Source organism: Manihot esculenta, chromosome 9 (genome assembly GCF_001659605.2).
Source record: "Manihot esculenta cultivar AM560-2 chromosome 9, M.esculenta_v8, whole genome shotgun sequence".
Lineage (NCBI taxonomy): Eukaryota > Viridiplantae > Streptophyta > Magnoliopsida > Malpighiales > Euphorbiaceae > Manihot > Manihot esculenta.
This window is the reverse complement of record NC_035169.2, coordinates 10,980,955-11,003,346: the sequence shown is the minus strand read 5'-3', so window position 1 is coordinate 11,003,346 and position 22,392 is coordinate 10,980,955. Positions and strand designations below refer to the sequence as shown.

Below are 22,392 nucleotides of genomic sequence, written 5' to 3'. Positions count from 1 at the left end.
AAAAATAATAAAAATAATAAATAAACTATCTTAAATATTTTAAAATTTAATTTAACACATTAAAAATAATTTATACTGATATAAATTATTTTTTTATGCCTCTTGTAAATATATAAAATAAAATTAACTATATGATTACTTTATTATTTTATTCTTTTTCTAAAAGAATAAAATTAATATTATCAAATTTATCAATTTTAATATATATTATTAAAATTTTACTTTATTATTTTATAATTATTATGTTATGAATTTAAAATTTTATCTTATAATTTAATGTTATAACTATTATTTTAATATTTTTAAATAAATATAAAATTAGCATTATCATATAAATAAATAATATTATTATTTTATTATTCGATAATGTACGTTTTAAATTAAAACCCTTATCAATAATTTAACATTATTAAAATTAAAATTTACTTTAAAAATTTTATCTCAAAATATTTATTTTATTATTTATTTATATTCTAAAATTAAAAGAATTATTTACTAACTTATATTAATTTAAATAATAAAATTATTATTCACTTTAAATTTTTAATATAATGATTAATATATAAAGAACAACTTATTATCTTATAATATAATATTATTAAATTTATTAATATTTTATAATTATCAATATATACTTATAATTAATTTTTAAAAAATATTAAAATGATTAACATTTAAAATTAAATTGATTCTTAAAACTAATGATAAAATCATTGTAATAATTTATATTTTTTGTATAATTTTGAGTTATTTTTTATTATTTTTCAAAATTCATCAATATTTAAATGTGTTATTTTGATAAATATAGATCTAAATTTTGAGTTTATATATATATATATATATATATATTGTATATACAATTAAAATAATAAAAATTATTGTCTATTTTGACATTTAAATATAATTATTATTAATTAAAGCAACAACTTATTATATGATAATTTTATATAATTAAAATTATTAATTTTTTATAATTATATAAAGAAAGTTTTAGATTATATTAAAATTGTTAGATTTTTTTAGTATATAGTTGATAGTTGATTCTTATAATTTTAATTTTATAAATTTAAATTTATTATCTAATAATTCAATATTATTACAATTTTTTTAATATTTTAATATTTTTAGTTAAAATTTAATTTATCATTATCCAAATTATATTATTGTTTATTATTCTATAATTTATTATATCAAAATTTAATTTTTTATTATTAATCTACATACTTATTTATCAACTTTAAATTAATTTTAATAATAACAATTATTTTTACTTTAAAAATAAATTATGATTGTTATAATTAAAAGATCATTGCTATCAAAACTATTATTTCTATATTCCTTTTCATAATTAATTAATATTTAATTACAATTTTTGATATAATTATTAATAATTAGAAGAACCATTTATTATTGAATAATTTAATATTAATAAAATTTTTATTTTATATTATTTTTTATAAATTTTTAATATTTAAATATGTTATTTTAATAATATTTATTTTAAACTTTCGATTTTTTTCTCGAAAATCAATTTTTATATTTTAAATTAATTTAAATGATATATTTATTAATAGTTAAAAAATAAAGATATACGTGTATATATATGTAGGTTATATAATATGTAATTCGTTTTCCTTTTTTATCACTTTATTTCGTTATCATAATTTATTTTTTAAAATATATATAAATTATATAAATATTACATAAAATATTTAAAAAAATTAAATTAAATAAAAATAAAAATAAAATCAACCTAATAATTAAAAAAATCAAAGAGAAAATGATTTAACCTTTAAATTTTATTTAAACAAATGCATGAAATATGTAGTAAACATAAATTTATCATTTAAGAGTAGTTATAAAAATTAATATATTTAAATATTTTAATTTTTAAATATTATAAATATTACTCAATTTAATATTAAATTTTATTTAAAGAAAAGTTAAGTTTACCTCAAATAATTTATAAAAATTAAAAGCTTTTATTTTTTAGACGATTTTAAACTTTTTCTAATAATTTTAATTGTTGGATGTAAATGTTCTAATTCTTATTTTGATGATTAATAAATAATTTGTGTGCTATTAATTATCTTCAAAAGTGTTTGTTTGAACTTGGAGGTCTCTTACTAAAATGAATGAAATCGCTTCGGTCTCAAAAATGAAAAGTGTCTATCTTGAAAGCATACCACAAGAAAGGGATCAGAAAGAAATTTTTTATTTATGCATTGTGAATTTCAATTAATTATTTGTGATGGCTCAAGGTTTCTTTCAATTCTAAAAGTTTTTAAATATGGCCGAGTTTTAAGTAATTGATTTTGAGGGATCAAAATGAAATTTTCCAAAAGGAGTGATTTCAAAATTATTCTTTATCAAAATAAAAGATCTAAAAATATAGGTTACAAAAATTCAAACGGATTGAAAAATAGATTTTCATAGCCTAAGTTATGATTTTTCAAAGAATTTAATGAAACATTTTTGTGCCCCTAAAGCTAATTTCGGCTTCTGAAAGTGAGGGACAAAAATGAAAATTCCATATGTTCGGCCGCCGAACATTGACTTTCGGCCGCCGAAAGTGAGCTTTCAATATGTCCCTTAAGTCAAAACTTCGGCTTCCGAAATTGAGGAACAGAGACGAAAGTCTCATATGTTCGGCCGCCGAACATTGACTTTCGGCCGCCGAAAGTGAGCTTTCCATATGCCCCCTAAGTCAAAACTTCAACTTCTGAAATTGAGGGACAAAGACGAAAATCTCATATGTTCGGCCGCTGAACATTGACTTTCAGCCTTCAAAAGTGAGTTTTCAATATGGCCCCTGACTCGCGGTTGTCGAAACCGGTCAAAAATAACCTTTCTAGTTATCAACAATTTTACAACTGTAGATAATGGTGAAAGGATCGAATCCACAGAGAATTGAGAACTTACCTATTTTGTTTATCAAGACCAAGAGAATTAACTGAAACAAAAATAAACTGAAAGAGAAATAAACTGAAACGAGATAAACGGAAAGCAAAATAAACTGAAAGCGAAATAAACTGAAAGCAAAATAAACTAAAAACGAAATAAACTGAAAGCAAAATAAACTGAAAATAAAACAAACTGAAACGAGATAAATCTGAAACCAACTAAACTGAAAGTAAAAAGGGGGGGGTTTGAGATTGATTAAAGAGGATCTAAAACTGAAAGCAATAAAAGAAGCAAATAGTAAAAAGAAATAAAGAGAAATCAAATATGAGAAAGATCTAGTTGAAGAGTTGGATCCACTTTAGTTGTTTGGATTGATCATTGACACTTAGTTTCCCTCGATAGATTCAATAAATTAGTTATGGAGATGGAAGACGCTTCTCATCACCATGTCTCTCCTTAATCATAAACCAATTAGGGAATGTCCTCTAATTAATTACTAATCAACAAGTTGCCAAGAAACGTCCTTGGGCCTTAGGCATCAAAACAACTGTCAATTGCATTAAGAAATAGAGAGATCCAATCCTAGCTACCCAAACGCATGGAGATGTTGCTAGATCATACAATTTCCTTAGTTGTTACACCAAGTGTTCTTATGTTTGAATAATTCCAGCAATTACGGACTAAAAATTATCCAAACTAACAATTTATTACTTTACAATCAAGAATCAACGTAGATCTAAACAACAAAGCAATATTGAAATCAAGCATGAAATTGCACAAATATTGAACAACCAAAAGTTAAACAATGTTTGATCAAGTCTCTCAATCCATATAACAACTAAAGTATCACCTAATCTTCAACTAGAATAAAAGGTTTCAGCCTCTCATGGCTGAAACAAAAATAAAAAATAAAAGAAAAGAAGAAAGGTAGAAGAAGAGATGTGGCCACTTGCAATCCCGTAGGTGCCTCCAAGGGGGCTTGAAAGAATATGAGGAGGCTCCTTATGTGTCTTTTTATACTTGAAAAGTGTTGCCCTAGATGATACTTGCTTCATAATTAGTGAAGAGGCTGCCCAAGGTGTCAAGAGGCTGCCCAAAAGACTTCAAGAAGCTGCCCAAAATGCCCTTGGTCCAAGATGTGCCATCCATGCACATATGAGAAGGGAAAAACGTGGGGCATGTGTTCAAGTGCAAGGAGTGGAGCCTTTGGTCTTTGTTTGCTGCCCAAGTGTCTTCAAGATGCTGCCCAAGGTGCCCAAGATTTGCCTTTACACTCTCCTTGCCACCCATGCACTAATAAGACCCATGCACTAATAAGGAAGGTGGAGCCTCCTTTGCAATTTGAATTTTGAATGTGCAAGGCATGAGGTGGCAAGCATGTGATCTTTGGATTTAGCTTCCTTAATAAGCTGGATTTTGAAATTCAAAATTTGAATATGAATCTTGAAGATTTGAATTTCAAAATACTTTTCTTATTTGGCTCTTCATTTATGGCAACTTGAGACTTTGCTTTTTGAATAAGGAAAAGGCTACTTGGAGATTTGAAATTTGAATTTCAAATTGCTTTGGCTGAATGTTCTTTCCTTCTTTGCCACTTTTCTTATTTAGAACTTTTCTTATTTAGCTTCACTTGATTCCAACTTGGCAGGCTTGTTCTCCTTTGCTCCATTTAAGGCAGTTTTGAGCGTACTTTCTCCAAAATGTCTTTTTTCACCATTTTCTGCAAAATAATGTCAAGAGCACTAAATTAAGCAGAAATCATGTAAATAATCATCAATAATATCAAAATAAAATGGACTAAAATATGTTCTATCATCCCCTAAGTCAAAGCTTCGGCTTTCGAAAGTGAAAGATAGAGACGAAAGTCTCATATGTTCGGCCGCCGAACACTGACTTTAGGCCGCCGAAAGCCTTTTTTTAAGGATGATGTTCTTCACCTCAAATGGTTCAGCCGCCGAACTTTAACCTTAAACCGTCGAACCTGAGTTTTTCTGAGCACGATATAATGGTTATTTCTGTATATAAATGGCTCTATTTGCATTTAATGCATCCCCAACGGCCATAATTATGACAAAACTATAAATATAATGTGTTTTTGATCTGAAAAGATTACAACAACCATCTAAGCAAATACCTATTGAGATTAAAATCTTTTTCACTCTATCTCTCTCAAAACCTTGAGCTATTGCATTAATTTCTTGAAAGTCTGTCTTGAGGTGTAACTAGTTTGAGTTTTAAGATTGAGTGAAGGTTGTTGAGTGAATTAATTGTGGTGGGTGTGGTTTCGAGCAAATGATTACTTTTGTGAGAAAAAGAGATTTGTAAAAGAGCAAGATTTTTGCTCTAGAATTGTAAGGGGTTTTAACCTTCACCCAAAGAAGATTAAATAGTGGAGTTGAACTCTCAAGGAGGATCTTGAGGAGAGGATATAGGCTTGAGATAGCTGAACCTCTATAAACCTTTGTGTTGATTTTTCTTCACCTTCCTTACTCTCCTTCTAATTTGTGCTTTTGCCTTTAATTTTTTATAAACCTAATTCACCCTCCCACTTGGGTTGCTTCAAGGGACAACAAGTGGTATCAGAGCTAAGTCTCCCTATCTTGAAGATATAATCATCTTGGAGTAAAGATCGAATGGCAACCCTCAATTCTCAAGAAGGTCAATCGGTTGTGAGACCACCTTTCTTTGATGGAAATGACTTTCTATATTGAAAAAATAGAATGTATTATTTCCTCAAATCGGAAGAAGTTGATTTGTGGGACATTGTAGAGAATGACACTTTCTTTCCCACAAGAGTGATAAATGGAAACCAAGAGCAAAAACTTAAGAGTGAATGGAGTGAACTAGAAAAGCAAAGAGTAGCCCTTAATGACAAAGCTATTCACATCTTGTTTTGTGCTCTTAGTAAAAGTGAGTACAACAAAGTATGCATGAAGTCTACCGCCAAAAAAATTTGGGATGCTTTGGTTGTCACTCATGAAGGTACCAACAAGTCAAGGAAAACAAGATGGAATCCCTCATCTACCAATATGAGTTGTTCAAGATGAAATCCGATGAAACTATTAATCAAATATATGATAGGTTCATTGAGATCATTGGAGGGATTAAATCTTTTGGGAAGATATTTACAAATGAGGAATTGGTGAAGAAATTTTTTAGATGTCTACCTAAGGAATGGCTACCAAAAGTAACCTCCCTAAAGGATGCTAAAGATTTGAGTTAGGTACAATTGGATGAACTTTTGGGAAACCTCATTAATTATGAGATGACTCTAAAGAGAGAGCAAGTGGAGAAACCTAGCAAAGTAAAAAAAAAATTGCTCTAAGAGTATCCTCCGAAGACACTAGTGAGGAGGAAGAAGAGATAAGTGAAGAAGAATTAGCCTTGGTAACTAGAAGGATAAGAAAGTTGCTTTTCCAAAACAAAAAGTTCATCCCAATGAAGAATTTTAGAAAAGAAAAAGGCGAATCAAGCAAAAAGGATGTAGTCATTTATTATGAGTGCAATAAGCCGGATCACTACAAAGTGGATTGTCCCAAGTTGAAGAAGTCTATCAAAAAGTTCAAGAAGAAGGCCTTCAAAGCAACATGGGATGAGTCAAGTGATACCAAAGAGGGGGACGTTGGTGATGAAGTTGCCAACATGTACTTCATGGCTCTAGAGAAAAGCTCCGATGAGGTAACTACTCTTGATGACACTACCTTGTATGATGATGTTGTTGAATTTTCTTATGATGAACTTGTTGGTGCTTTAAAATTGATGAATAATGAACTTGAAAAGAGTCATAAAAAAAAATAAAATTTTGAAATGTGAGTTAGCTAGCTTAAAAAGGGAAAGTGAGAACTCGCCTAAGGAATCTTTACCCTCAAATGATCCTTTACAAAAATCCTTAGATGAGCTCTCGTTAGAAAATAAAAATCTAAAAAATGAAATCCTTGAGTTTAAAAATTCTCTTTCAAAATTTTTAAAAGGTAAGGACAAACTTGATGAAATATTAGACTCTTAAAGGTCTCCTAGCATCAAATATGGCATTGGCTATAATAAATCAACTCAAGCAAACTCTTCTAAGACAGTTTTTGTTAAAGCTACTAACTTAAATAAACTTAAGGTGTCTAGCTCTAATGAAAATATACCTAAAGTTTCTAGTAGTAATGTGTCTATAAAGAATGTACCTATAAGGAATGCACCTATAAGAAATACACCTATAAGGAATGCACATGTACACCAATCCACTAGTTACAATACTCGTATAAGACACACACTTAGGCAACTTATATATAAAAGAAATAATCATTATAGAGCACACATTTCTAGTTCATGTAATCACCACTCTCATCATATCTCTTGCTCACATGCTCTTAATAAACAAGGGAAAAATTGCTACATGAGAACTCAAACACACTCATTCACCTATGGACCTAGAATAAGAAAGTTCAATGGTCATTGTCACTATTGTAGCAAGTTTGGTCATACCAACTATATGTGTGCTATTAGAGAATTACATCTTGGATATGGTAGCATATGGAAATTAGAAAATGAAATGACTAACCCCTAAAGACCCAAGTACATTTTGGTACCTAAAAGTGTTTGAATCATTTTTTTTTAGGTGTGCTTGAAATCCTAAAAAATTGAAAGCAAATAGTATCTAGATAGTGGATGTTCAAAGCACATGATCGAAAATTCAAGTCACTTCATCTCTCTTGAAAAGAAGGACGGTAGTGGACAAGCAACTTTTAGAGATAATGAAAAAGGCAAAATTGTTGGAATAGGTAAAGTCGGTAAGGAAAAATCTCCTATTCTTGATAAGGTTCTCTTAGTTGATGGTTTGAAGCATAATTTATTAAGCGTAAGTCAATTATGTGATAAAGGTTATAGAGTTATCTTTAAACCAAAATCATGTTTTGTCTCTAGAATGTCGGATAACAAAATATTATTTGTTGGTGAAAGAGTTGAAAATATCTATCTTATTGATTTACAAGCTATGACTAACCTAGATATGAAGTGCTTTGCTTCTATTAGTGATAACTCTTGGATTTGGCATAGAAGGCTTTTTCATATTAGCATGGATCTTCTCAAAAATTTGAGCAAAGATGAGCTAGTTGATGGCCTTCCAAAGATCAAATATGAAAAAGAAAAAGTGTGTGATCCATGTTAAATGGGTAAGCAAGTTAAAAATTCTTTTAAATCTATTAACAAAGTAATCACTTCTAGACCTTTACAACTTTTGCATATGGATTTATTTGGACCAACTAGAGTAGCTAGTCTTGGTGGCATGCATTATGGGTTTGTTATAATTGATTACTACTCTAGGTATACTTGGGATGTGTTCTTTGCTCATAAAAATGATTGTTTTGATGCCTTTAAAAGTCTTACAAAGAAAGTTCAAAATGAAAAGAGTTTTCAAATTTCTTCAATAAGAAGTGATCATAGTAGAGAATTTGAAAATGAAAAATTTGAAGTCTTTTATAATAAGTTAGGAATCACTCATAATTTTTCATCTCCTATGACTCCCCAACAAAATGGTGTTGTTGAAAGAAAAAATAAACTCTTTTAGATATGGGGAGGACTATGTTAAGAGAGTATAATCTACCTACCTATTTTTGGGCGGAAGCCATAAATACGACTTGTTATGTTTCAAATAAAGTTTTAATTATCTCTTAAATAAGACTCCTTATGAGCTATGGAATGGAAGAAAACCTAGAGTTAGTTATTTTAGAGTTTTTGGTTGTAAATGCTTCATATTAAACAACAAGGATAATTTAGGCAAATTTGACTCCAAAACCGATGAAGGTATCTTCTTAAGATACTCTACATCTAGTAAATCATATAGAGTGTTTAATAAAAGAACTTTGATAGTTGAAGAGTCAATGCATGTTTTTTTTTATGAATCTAATCTCTTTGCTCCTAGAAAGGAGATAGCTTGTAATGATGATCTTGTAAATAATCTTGATGAGTTGACCATTGAAGACCCTCAACCTCATGGAGATCAAAGTCAACCCAAAGAGGATTCAATAGAAGCAACGAAAGATGAGATTGGACTCCAAGAGCAACAAATGCAAATTACACAATGTCAAGGAGTCCAACATGACTTACCAAAGGATTGAACCTACAAGAAAGATCATCCCAAAGACCAAATAATTGGTGATGCATCACAAGGAGTAACAACTAGATCCTCTATTAGACATGTATGTAATAACATTGCATTCATATCTCATATAGAACCTAAATCTATAGATGAGGCTATTAGTGATGAGAGTTGGGTTTTTACTATGCAAGAAGAATTCAACCAATTTGAAAGGAACAAGGTTTGGACCTTAGTTACTAGACCTAAATATCACCCCACTATAGGCACCAAATGGGTGTTTAGAAATAAGCTTGATGAAGATGACAATATTATTAGAAACAAAGCTAAGTTGGTAGCTAAAGGCTATAACCAAGAGGAGGGCATAGACTATGATGAAACGTTTGCCCCCTAGTTAGATTAGAAACCATTAGAATATTGTTTGCATATGCATCCTATATGAAATTTAAACTCTTTCAAATGGATGTGAAAAGTGCTTTTTTAAATGGTTTTATTGAGGAGTAGGTTTATGTTGAGCAACCTCTGGGGTTTGAAAATCATGACTTTTCAAATCATGTTTTTAAATTGTCAAAAACCTTATATGGTTTAAAATAAGCTCCAAGAGCTTGGTATGAAAGACTAAGTAATTTTCTTTTGCAAAATGGTTTTTCAAAAGGCAAAGTAGATACAACACTCTTTGTCAAAAATCATGAAAATGACATCCTTGTAGTGCAAATATATGTTGATGATATCATATTGGTGCTACTAATGTGTGTTTGTGTGAAAAGTTTTCAAAAGTAATGAAAAGCGAGTTTGAGATGAGCATGATGGAAGAACTCAAATTCTTCCTTGGGCTTCAAATCAAAGAAGCCAAGGATGATATCTTCATCAACCAAGCCGAATACACAAAGGAGCTAATCAAGAGGTTTGGAATGGAAATAGCAAGCCTAGTAGAATTCCAATGAGCACAAACACCAAGCTTGACAAGGATGAAAAAGGTAAATCGATTGATGAAAAACTCTATAGAGGTATAATCGGAAGCCTTTTATACCTCACCGCATCTAGACCAGATATTATGTTTTCCGTATGTCTATGTGCACATTTTCAATCATGTCCTAAAGAGTCACATCTGCATGCCGTTAAACGCATTCTTAGATATTTAAATGGTTCATTGCATTTGGGGCTATGGTATCTTAGAAATACATCCTTCAGTTTATGTTCCTACTCAGATGCCGACTTTACCGGAAGCATCCTTGATAGGAAAAGTACATCAGGTACTTATCAACTTCTAGGATAATCTCTTATTTCTTAGTGTAGCAAGAAACAAAATTCAATTGCACTTTCAACCGTCGAAACCGAATATGTGGCGGCGGGTCTTTGTTGTAGTCAAATCATTTGGATTAAGCAACAATTGAGAGATTTTGAAGTATCTCTTGATCACATTCCTATTAAATGTGATAATACAAGTGCAATCAATCTAACCAAGAACCCTATTCAACATTCAAGAACCCCATGCAACATTCTAGAACTAAGCATATTGACATTAGATATCATTTCATTCGCGATCATGTGTTAAATGGTGATATTGTTCTTGAGTTTGTGGATACAAACAACCAATTAACTGATATTTTTACTAAACCTTTAAATGAAGAAAGATTTAACTTCATTAAAAAGGAATTGAGAATGTTAAATGGTGTTGTTTGTTGAGTATATGCTTTTAATCTTTTTCCTTCTTTTCTTTACTTGTTCTACTTGTCAAATGGTTTGATATCTTTTTGATTGCTTTAAAATGTAATTTCATCATGTTTTGACATACCCAAAATGAATTGTAATGAATTCAATGATTTAATTCCTTTTTTCAAAATACTTTTGAATTCTTTCTAAATTGTTTTTTATTTAATTTAATTTTTTTAATAATAATAATAAAAATAAATAAATAAAGGAGAGCCCAAAAATTCCAGATTCGGAGGCAAATTCTGCCCCCTAACCTTAAGTTTCAAGGGAAATATGAAAAGCGGGAATTTTTGTTTTTGTTTTTCTTCTCTTCTTTTTGGCCGCCTAAAATTGTCCAGTTTCAGCCGCCGAAACTGCACGTTTTTAAAAACCCCCGCGACAACTCATTATCTTCTTCATCTTCCTCACGCGATTCTCTCTCTCTCCTCGAAGCTCTCTTCATCTCCCTCTTCAAAACTGACTAATCTAAGCCATTTTTGTTGTAAAATTAGTTTAGATTTCAAAAAGATTTTATGGTCATTGAAGATTTTATGGTCGTTGGAGATTTCATGGTAATTAGAGATTTTATGGTCGTTGAAGATTTTATGGTAATTAAAGATTTTATGGTCATTAAATATTTTATTTATGAGATTTAAATATAATATTAAATATGACCGTTATGATTTTATTTCAAAATTCTTATAACCATATATAGCGGTCAAGTTTTCCACAATAAATAACCTTCGTCTTTACAAAGATATTCCCTCCCAATTTTCTTATTTATTCTTTCTTTTCTCTGTGTTATCTGCCGGATTATAAATCAGAGATAAATTCTTGTTGTCCTGATCCTGGGAAGTATATCCGAGAAGAAGTTGTTTAATCTTGGGGGATCACAAAATAAATCCTTAAGGACAGTGTTCAACACGACTCAGATTTCATTGTTTTACCCAATATTTCCAACAATTTTTTCCTCAAAAACCTCCATTGTTCTTCTTTTTCTTCACTCAAACGCCTAAAGACACCTTCTTTTCTTCTAAAAGGAACCCATTTGGAGCTTTTTAAGTTTGAGTATGTGAACTTTCTCTCTCTATTTTTTTTATGCTCTTTACTTTATTTTGTTTTGATTTGATTTTGTTTTTTAGCCCTTTAATCTGCGTAGGATTTTGTTTTTGATGAAATTTTTTATATGGGCAATATAAAATTTGTTGGGTAATTTTTTTTTTGTTTGTTGCTTTCTCTATATATACACATTTTTTTTATTTTATATATTTTTTTATGTTATGTTTGTTTTTGCTTTATAAATATTTTTTAATGCAAATTATGATGCAATCAAAACTTGATTTATTTTGGGATTATTTTTTATGCTAGTTATGGGTATGGTGCAATAATAAATATTTGGTTGTTATGTGGTATTGTATTGCTTATTGGTTGGCTTTTGTGGTATTGTGTTGCTTATGGATTAGCCCTTTCTTGTTTGTCATTTTTTTTTCATATGCCTCTCTAATTGTTGTCTGTTTAAGATTGCAAAGAAAACAAACAGCCCGTAGACACCCATATTTTAGAGGTCAGTCTAGTAGACAAGCCGAGGCTCCTAGGTCCCCCTCTGCAGACCCTCCTGCATCTCCACCCTTTGAGTTCCCCATAGTCAGAGAGGAGGATCCTACCTTTCAGCCATTCTCTCTCAGATTTGTTCATCCTGGGAGAACTATTCATACTAACACTGTTCAGTTATTTCGTTCTCATGGATTTCTACAGCCTTTTATTGTCCAGGGTTGGGAGCATTTTCTAATCACTCCCTCAGACACTCACCTTAGGATTGTTAGGAAGTTTTATGCAAACTTACACACCTTTACTCGTTACTCTCCCCCCCACCTGGTCAGTTTTGTTAATGGTCAGCGAGTTTATCTAACTCCTGATATCATTGCTCAGCACTTGGGTATCCGTAACTCTGGAGCTGTAGTATCCACTACCCATAAGTGGATCACTGGTGAGGTCTCTTCCTTTCACTAGACTCAGATTATTTCAGGAGACACCGAGCATGAGTAGCCATCTAGACTTATGACCTGTGACCTCACTACCTTTCCCAAGGTCGTCCATCATATTGTCACCTATGAGGTTCTCCCTCGAGCAAGTCACAGGACTGCTCTTTCCTATTTCGATATGTTTGTGGTGTCTTGCCTACTAGAGGGTTAAGCTCTAAACCTGCCACATATTATGATTCATACCATAGCAGACTCTTTTAGGCTGAGTAGAAGCTGTCTTCCTTTTGGTCGTTATCTTACCCTCATTCTCCGAGCTCTAGGGGTTGACCCGAACACCGAGTCTCCTTTACCCTTATATAGTGAGTATTCCCCCTATACTGAGGCTACTCTCCTCCACATGGGTCTAACTAAGAGAGGCAATGAGTTTTATAATTCTAGGAGAGATTTTGCAGCACGCAGAGCAACACGAGCATCATCGCAGACACACGATAGTTCTGATGATGAGGAGGAGTCAGATGATGTTTCTCCTGCTGATACAGAGCCTGAGCAGGCTCCTAGAGGAGATGCTAGTACAGGCAGGTCTACCGAGCAGGGTATATCTTCTCGGACTATATCTGATTTTTATGATGCCATGGGTCATCTAGAGCTGCAGGTTACTCACATGTCTGATCGCCAGACTCAGATGGAGCAGCAGTTAGTACGACTCACTGACCAGCAGCAGACCCTTATAGAGCAGCAGAGACAGATTTTGTACTTCCTTCAGCAGTCCTCTAGAGTGCCACCTCCTCAGCCTCCTCAGTGATATGTTATATTTTTTAGTTTTGTTTGTTTTGCTAGTATGCTCTTGTTATTTCCCTTTTAGTATTTTGGTACATTTGTTTTTTATGATGTCAAAAGGGGGAGATATGTACATTTTAGACGATATTTATGGATATTAGATGATGTTTATGGAGTACTTTGTTGATACCTTGATATTTATTTAACTCTTTTAAATTATGAATATTGTGTATGATTTTAGCTCTTCTTGAGATGCATGATTTTAGCTCTTCTTGAGATGCATTTTTTTAAGGCTCATTCATTCATATAGGATCCTTTGCATCTCATTGCATCGAGTTAAAATATCCCTTATGTGTCTTCTCAAATTTTAAATATGGCATAGAGTATTTTTAAAAGGGGGAGCACATTAAGGGGGAGTAATTCTTAAAATCCACATACTACACTTGCAATCATTTTATTATCATTCACCAATTGTTTGTCATCATCAAAAAGAGAGAGATTGTTGGACCTAAATATTTTAATCCTTGTTTTGATAATTAATAAATAATTGGTGTGTTACTAATTATCTTCAAAAGTGTTTGTTTGAGCTTGTAAGTCCCTTATTCAAATGAATGAAATCGCTTCAGTCTCAAAAGTGAAAAGTGTCTATTTTGGAAGCATAATACAAGAACGGGATAAGAAAGAAATTTTTTATTTATGCATTGTGAATTTCAATTAATTATTTGTGAGGGCTCAAGGTTTCTTTCAATTTTAAAAGTTTTTAAATATGGCCGAGTTTTAAGTAATTGACTTTGAAGGACCAAAATGAAATTTTTCAAAAGGAGTGATTTCAAAATTATTCTTTATCGAAATAAAAGATCTAAAAACATAGGTTACAAAAATTCAAACAGATTGAAAAATGAATTTTCATAGTCTAAGTTATGATTTTTCAAAGAATTTAATGAAACATTTTTGTGCTCCCTAAAGCCAATTTCGGCTTCCGAAAGTGAGGGACAGAAATGAAAGTCTCATATGTTCGGCCGAACATTGACTTTCGGCCGCCGAAAGTGAGCTTTCAATATGCCCCCTAAGTCAAAACTTTGGCTTTCGAAATTGAGGGACAAAGACGAAAGTCCCATATATTCGGCCGCCGAACATTGACTTTCGGCCGCCGAACGTGAGTTTTCAATATGCCTTCTAAGTCAAAGTTTCGGCTTTCAAAAGTGACGGACAAAAACGAAAGTCTCATATGTTCGGCCACCGAACACTAACTTTAGGCTGCCAAAAACCTTTTTTTAAGGATGATGTTCTTCACCTCAAATTGTTCGGCCGCCGAACTTTAACCTTAGACCGTTGAACCTGAATTTTTCTGAGCACTATATAACGGTTATTTCTGTACATAAACGACTCTATTTGCATTTAATGCATCCCCAACGGCCATAATTATGATAAAACTATAAATATAATGTGTTTTTGATCTGAAAAGATTACAACCACCATCTAAGCAAACACCTATTGAGATTAAAACATTTTTCACATACTCTCTCTCTCAAAATCTTGAGCTATTGCATTAATTTCTTGAAAGTCTGTCTTGAGGTGTAATTAGTTTGAGTTTTAAGATTGAATGAAGGTTGTTGAGTGAATTAATTGTGGTGAGTGTGATTTTGAGCAAATAATTACTCTTGTGAGAACAAGAGATTTGTAAAAGAGCGAGATTTTTACTCTAGAATTGTAAATGATTTTAATCTTCACATTCCTTACTTCCCTTCTAATTTGTGTTTTTGCCTTTAATTTTTTATAAACCCAATTCATCCTTTTGATTGCTTCAAGGACAACATTAATTATAATAAAAATTAACTAAAATAATTTACATATAAGTCTAATTTTAATATTTTAAACTCAAATCTAAAATTGTAATTGAATTAAAATTCAGAATAAAATTATATTCATTAAAAAATTTAAAATTTGAAGTTAAAATAAAAAATTTATTTAATTAAACTAAGTTTTTAATTTATAATTTAAATTTAAAATAAAAATAATGAAAATTTTATCGATTAATCTAATGAAGTTTAAATTTAAATAAAAAACTCACTTAATCAAATATAATTTAAATGTTAAAAATATTATCAATTAATTTAAAATTAAATAGAATATTAATATAATTAAATTAAAATTTTTTAAATAATGAAAATATTGTAATTATCAAATATTAATAGGAATGTTTTGGAAAATTCTATTATAACCCTTATTCCTAGTATGCTTATGGTTATGGTTCTGTATTGTAACTTAATCCTGCACCACTACCAATAGGCGATACTCAGAAATCAAGAATGCAAAAGCTTTATGAAAAAATATTTCTTTTTTTTTTTTTTATTATTGGAATAGGAACTAAAAGGAATGATCAAACAATAAACATATATTTCGATTGTATTTACTCTTATAATTATTAAACGCTATTGAACTGATTATTTTTTTTTAATGAAAATTAAAAATTGAAAAAGTAAAATATAATATTTTTTAAATTTTTTTAAATGCATTTATGATCAGATTAAATTTATAAATGCACTTATCATTAAATTAAATTTGTGAATTCAAACAACTAATTTTTATAAATTAAAAAAAATTAAAAATAAAAAAACTACTGAATTAATTTAATATTTTTATTTAATATCACCGTGATGTTAAAAAAAAAGTTTTGCAGGAAAGTTGACTAAAAATTTCTTATAAAAACACTAGAGCTCAGTTCATATAAGAATAGTTCTTTTCCTTTTTATTCATATTTGATTTGATTTATAAAATTTTTTTTTGGAAAAAAACATATAAACTTCAGTCTGTAATTTGGTTTAGGAACGAAACATCAATTGCACACCCCTAAATACAACATACTGAGTTAGGAACACGTGTTAAATTAAGCCACAAATATTTTAATTTACCATTACGAAAAACGACCTCGTTTGGCACTTAGTCGCAGTTTCCTTACGAAGGAATCAAAAGTTCAGAACTAGAGTGAGGTAAGGCAGATTTGATTTGAGGTTGAAGCAGAAATCCGAGACTCTCTACTTCTCGAGACTTCCGCCCCTAGCCGACGTACACAGATCCCGATCCCGGAGTTCTGCTTGGCCGGTGATCGGAGATTCACTGAAGTTAGTATAATGGGTTTAGGATTTGTAATTGGCGCATTTGGAGTCCTGATTCTCGCTCATGCAGCTGTTTCAACCATTCAGTGTAATCGAATACCCGATATCCTAGAAATCTAAAAGCAATGAACCATCCGATTTTGAAAATTTGGTGTTGCTATGTCTTTTAATTTTGATTGGCCTTGATGCAGATAAAGGTTTGCTGAAGATTATAGAGGAGGAGTTTTCAGGACCTCCAATGAATGTGAGTTTTTGTTCTTCTTTTTCCTTTTTCTCTTTTTTCCATATCGTGTACGTGTTCTATGATTTTCTTATTTTTAGTTAATGGGTGATGGATTTTGAGGATTTTTGCGTTTCCCCTCTTGATTTGGTTGCATTGCAGGTGTTAGGAGAGCTGCTTCTTGGTTTAATGTTCTGTATGTGGGCTGCTTTAACTGCACCGGGAAAGTTCCTATCCATCCATTCTCATTCTGAAGAGAATAGGTATTGGTGTATTTTTATATGCTTTCATTTTGTTAACTGGGATTTTTTTTTCCGTATATTTTAGATTGGATAATTTTACGCAATTCATTTGTCAGGTGTTCATTACTTGCTGTTCATGGTCTAACAGTAGAATTTTGATTATTGATACTATTGGCTGATAAGTTTGTGAACCATTCCTGTGAAAGGTTTCACTGACTCCTAATTATGTTGATAGTCGAGTAGGACTTGTTTTTTTTAGCATTCTTAAGTCGTGAATTCAAAATTAACCCAAAGAATGATGTGCTTAGTTTAGCTGAATACTTCGAATTTTGATTTAATGCTAAGAAATTCAGCCCCTTGTACAATATTCTTCAATGACGAACTTTGTGCATTGAAAAGGCAAAATGACAACCTTGGTTAAATCAAACTGGGGAATGCTGGATAGGTTCCAAAACAACTAGTTTGAATTAAGACTTAAGATGTTATTATTGTTGTCGTCGTTCTATTTGCTTGAAACAGCATTAAATTTCTAATAATAAATGTCTATGTAGGTTGCATGAGTTGGTAGATACATGGCATATCTAGATTGGTTTGCAGCTAACACCTATTTAAGATGTAGCTTGTAATTGAAGGATGAAACACATCCAAGATATTGCCATTTCTTGAACTTGTTAATCGCAAGGCTCATTGATTGTTCTTTCTTATCCTATAAACTCTGCTACTGCTTTCTACTTTGGTTGTGCTTGCGACATTTGTTTATAGAGGTTCCAACAAATTTATAGTATGAGATGTTCCAATACATTTTTTTTTTTTTTTGCATCATTCATCAGGTTGTGCCTCAGGTTCAATAGACTGTCATAGATACTAACACTCTATTTGAGACATGCAACATATGGTGTTTTCCCCCCCCTTTTTTTTGGGTGGGGGGTAAGGTTTCAAGGTTTTTCTTTAGTTTTTAAACCTTGAACCTTTATAATCTTTATTCTTTAGAACTGATGAAAGGTTTTAACGAGAAAAACTTATCAATCTATCAAATTTGGTGGATTGAAAATAGGTCTCATAGATCAAAGAGACTTACTTTAAAAAACCATATATAGTCTTGTAAACATCAAATCTAGGTTTTTAAACCTTAAAAAACCTCCTTTTACTTTAAAGGCCAAATAAAAATTTTATCATAATAGGGAAAAGAAGGGAACTAAATCTATTTAATCCTGCAAAATTCGAGGATTTTTGTCAATGATAAATGGCCTAGGACCATGACAATTTTAAGCAAAGCCTGTGTGTGTTTATTGCTACTGAATCCACAATGGGAAAACTTTTCACTGATAATGGAAAGATAGCCTGCATGTTTGAGAGTTGGTACTTGGTTCGTGAAGTGATGCTGATATTGCTGCGATTTTATAATAAGAATGCCTCTATTGACCCAAAAAATTTTGCCTATTCTTGACTCCAGGATAGTTTCTTTACCGGAGAGTATGGACTTCATTATTTTCAACCACCGTGGTAAAGCGTTTCCTCCTGGAATGGACATGAGACTGAATCATTGATGTCTACTCAATCTAATGATCGGGTGCTATTCAAGCAAAGCAAATTCTCTGACAAATTTAAAAATTGGAAAGAGCACAAACTAGTGCATGTGACAGCTCGGCTATTTGGCACTTAATATTAGTTATGTAATTAATTATTTAATTTTGTTTTGTGTATCCTATATTTTATCTTATTTGCCATCATTTGGTCATCTAACTTGAAGATTAATCTATCACGGGTTCTTTGATCATCACAGTGGGATGTTTTCGTGGATCCAGGCCTCCATTCTGAATCACTGAATCTGAATGAATAACTTAAAAGAGGATAAGATGCTAAACATCTATGCCCAATCTGATGCTTTCTTGACAGGATGTCGTATGACCAAATATGAGGATTTAGCACCCTCCTCCCTCTCTCCAATGTCTACTTAATTTCAACTACAATCATAAAACTACCAACTGGGTGGCTGCATCGTAGGGAAGATGCTATCTTATCATCTCCAAGTTAAGCAACTGTTTTCACATAACATCCTCAAGTTACTTAAACTTTAAAGAGATTAAAAGAAAAAAAAATCCTCCATAGTCCAGAATAGACATTCTCAATCCATTGTCATTTTTCCTAAATGCCTATTATCTAGAATCCCGACAATTTTATTGCAAAATTGCACAACCCCTTTAAACTGGGATTTAATGCATAGGATGAGAGTTTCTGATGCCCCACTTGCTATGTAGCATCCACCTGTGTGATCGCGCAATGCATGCGACAGAGGAAAACAAAAGCTTCTGACCTTACAATATCTTCACTCTCTGGAGCAAACTCTTCTTTTTTTTTTTTTCTCCCAACGCACAACAATGGAAGAAATATCTATAGAAAAATTGAGTGAACTAGCGACTAAATGAAAGGAAGACTAGGCATATGTATCTCGGAGAAAGTAGCATTTCCCATAATGGTTTATCAATGCAAAATATACAGAGTTTATCAGCTGAAGCTAAAAAATGTAAAAGAAATAGAATAACGGAAATGGAATCCTCACAAAGACGCATCTCTAACATACTTTCTATAGGTCAAGTGGGCCACTCTGCAGAAGGGATCTGAGGGATACAACTAATGAGGGAAAGGAAATCACAAGCACCACATTCAATGATACGGACCTGATTCACTTGAATCTTCCCATCGTCATCTATTTAAATCCAGAATCAAGTTTACATTACAAACAAGAAATATTCAGCTATCTAAAACAGCAATACCAAGCCTACAAAGTTTTGCTTGCAGGCATTTAGCTATTTTGCAAAACCTCCATTTCTCAAGCTATCAGAAGTAATGGGAGAACAATTTGGATGCAGTAAAATGATTGTCCTGTACCTCCCATGTGACACGACTACGCTCCAGAGGATCCTATCATAAAGTGCATAGGCAATGCACAGAAACCATGGAGGTGACTAGCAAACGCCATTTCCAAAAAAGGTTTATGGTATCATAATCACCATGTTTTATGCTTGTCGAAATAAAATGGCATTTGCAATCAATACTAACAAACTTCTGGCAAAATCCACATTTAAATGGAGGCAATTGAATGCCAATTTTCATGCTAGAAACAGGACATAGCAAAACTAATTCTTAGTCACTATTCTACTAGGCGTTCTACTGACTACTGAGTACATAAGAAATTAGTATGTTAGAAGTTTTTGCAATTTATGAAAGAAATACTACACACACACACAAAAAAAAACACATATAAAGCTATCACTTAAAATGGGTCTTTAAAAATTCCTCCTAAGTTAACTTCTATGGGTGATTATTTCTCTTATACTTGGAGGTATTGCTTTTTCTCCTTTAACCAATTCTGTTTGAAATTGTTTGCTTTATGAAACAGTGTAATGCTATTAAGTTGCATAAGCAGAATTGCGTCATGTCCTGAATATATAAACTTTATTGCATATCAAACACAGAAAAAAGGGAATAACAGCCAGAACCAGAGAGCACATTGCATTCATCCCACAATAAAGATGGGCACATTAAATGATGGAACAAAGCGGCTACAACTTTGCTGTCAAAGAATCAGAACCTTAAAATCAAGTACTCACATACCTCCAAAAATTGTTATTAGGATCAGGAGGGGCAAACAACAGAATGTCATAATATCCATGCAACGCCCCCCATAGCCCACTGTTACAGCCATTCTTGAATAAACAGGTCAGTCAATGAATTACTTTACAACTGGGTGAGTTCGTGTGGATTTTCCATAGAATGCCTAAGTATATACTCTGCTCTCCTCTTCTTATCATCCCTCTCCTCGTCTCGCCCTAACCAATGCCCTACCCTCCCTCCACCCTTTCTTGAAAGACTCAAATCCAAAGGTTCACCTAATAACTTCTTCCCAGTTTTAAATTTAAATATCACCGCAGGCCTCTTCTCAGGAAGCAACCTCCTCTCACGATCTTCACTCTCAGCAAGGTCACCTTCCTTTGCAGCTTCAATAGCAGGTGCAAATGCCTCCATCAAACAAGCATTGTTTTTTAGCTTGTCTGGCAACACAACAGCAGAAACATCCTTCTCCCCGGGTTTCAAAGGCGTGGAAAGAAATGGGTTAGACTCAGGTACTCCTAATTCCTTAACATTGTCATTATTGGCCTCTGATGAAGAAGCTTCTGCTGAGCCATTGCTCACCAACCTCTGCTGCAAACTCAACAAGGCTCTTTCCGCCTTTCTCCTCTGCCTTGCTTGCTCAATCTGTTCTGCACGAGGATCCACAACCCTCTCATTCCACATAGGAGTGCGGATATAGGTGTGAGGATCAGGAAAAGCAGGCAACCAAGGAGGAATATGCTTTCCAGGCGGTGTTTCACTCATGTTCAAAAAACTAGGAATTAATCTCTTATCTCTAACAACTGGAAAAGGTGGCACTGGTTGAGCAAAAGGGATCTCGTCAGTAGAACCCACAAATTCAATTATCTCTTTAATGGTACCCGAACTAACAACACAATTGCCACTACTTGATGCACCCGAAAACCCCCGAGGTGCACCCATATCTTCAAAACCTCGAACTATGTCAAACAAATTACATTGGGTTCTACCTGATAAATTAGCGTGAGTACTTGCAGTCTTGCCAAGGTCAAGGAGGTAACGAATTGCAACGTCAGTGAGAGCATCCAAAGCTGACTCTTTGAACCCATGAAACCCCAGGGTCTCGCATATTTGCGCCACTGCCATTCTCGAAACCGCGCGACCAAAGTCATCAGCTTTTTTGTCTTCCCTGTGTACCTCCATTGTTCATATTTGACCCCTCATGTCAAAGATAATCCATTAAACACCAACCTGTTGATACACAAGAAACACAAGAACCATCCACTAACAAGATTTTCCTCGGAAAACAATCAAATAAAAGAGGCAAGCTAGTTCTAGCAACCAATGGAGCGGCATCCAAAAATTAAAATAGTAAACGCAATTCAACAAAACCCAAATCAATTAGATCCTTGAAGAGGCAGAATATGAATTTGGGCAGTTAAATAATCACATAGGGTTTACCATAACCCTAAATGATGAGGAAATTTTCAGGGTTTAGAGTAGATGTAGAGTGATGCTAAGGAAAATATTTGGAGGGAAAATGAAAAGATTGAAAATCCTCGGGTCGGGTTGGGGTGGGAACTGAGCGGAGGATCGAGTCGAGAGAGAAGAGATATGGAGGTGAATCGAGATCATACCGGGGTTTTTTTTATAGAGCCAGTAAACTGGTTTCAGGAATAGTGAGAAAATTTGCAAATGCTTACTCGCTCGAGTATAGAAGCACACTCTACTCGCCAGTTCCAAATTCGATGGGCCTGAATCGTCTACCCGGGCAAGCAGAGTCAAA

At 32.4% G+C, this 22,392-nt stretch overlaps 2 protein-coding genes across 2 annotated transcripts; one reads left to right on the top strand and one right to left on the bottom strand.

Annotated features, from left to right (window-relative positions):
- Positions 1 to 16,408: 16,408 nt before the first annotated feature.
- On the top strand, positions 16,409 to 18,797 carry LOC110623486 (membrane magnesium transporter). Its single transcript, XM_043960323.1, has 4 exons — positions 16,409 to 16,641; positions 16,745 to 16,797; positions 16,936 to 17,036; positions 18,469 to 18,797. The coding sequence occupies exons 1-4, from the start codon at positions 16,569 to 16,571 to the stop codon at positions 18,560 to 18,562; spliced, it is 321 nt and encodes a 106-aa protein (XP_043816258.1). The 5' UTR covers positions 16,409 to 16,568; the 3' UTR covers positions 18,563 to 18,797.
- A 1,655-nt stretch (positions 18,798 to 20,452) lies between these two features.
- Positions 20,453 to 22,236, bottom strand: LOC110621945 (transcription initiation factor TFIID subunit 8). Its single transcript, XM_021766251.2, has one exon. It carries the CDS (start codon positions 21,807 to 21,809, stop codon positions 20,754 to 20,756), a length of 1,056 nt encoding a protein of 351 aa, XP_021621943.1. The 5' UTR covers positions 21,810 to 22,236; the 3' UTR covers positions 20,453 to 20,753.
- Positions 22,237 to 22,392: the final 156 nt, after the last annotated feature.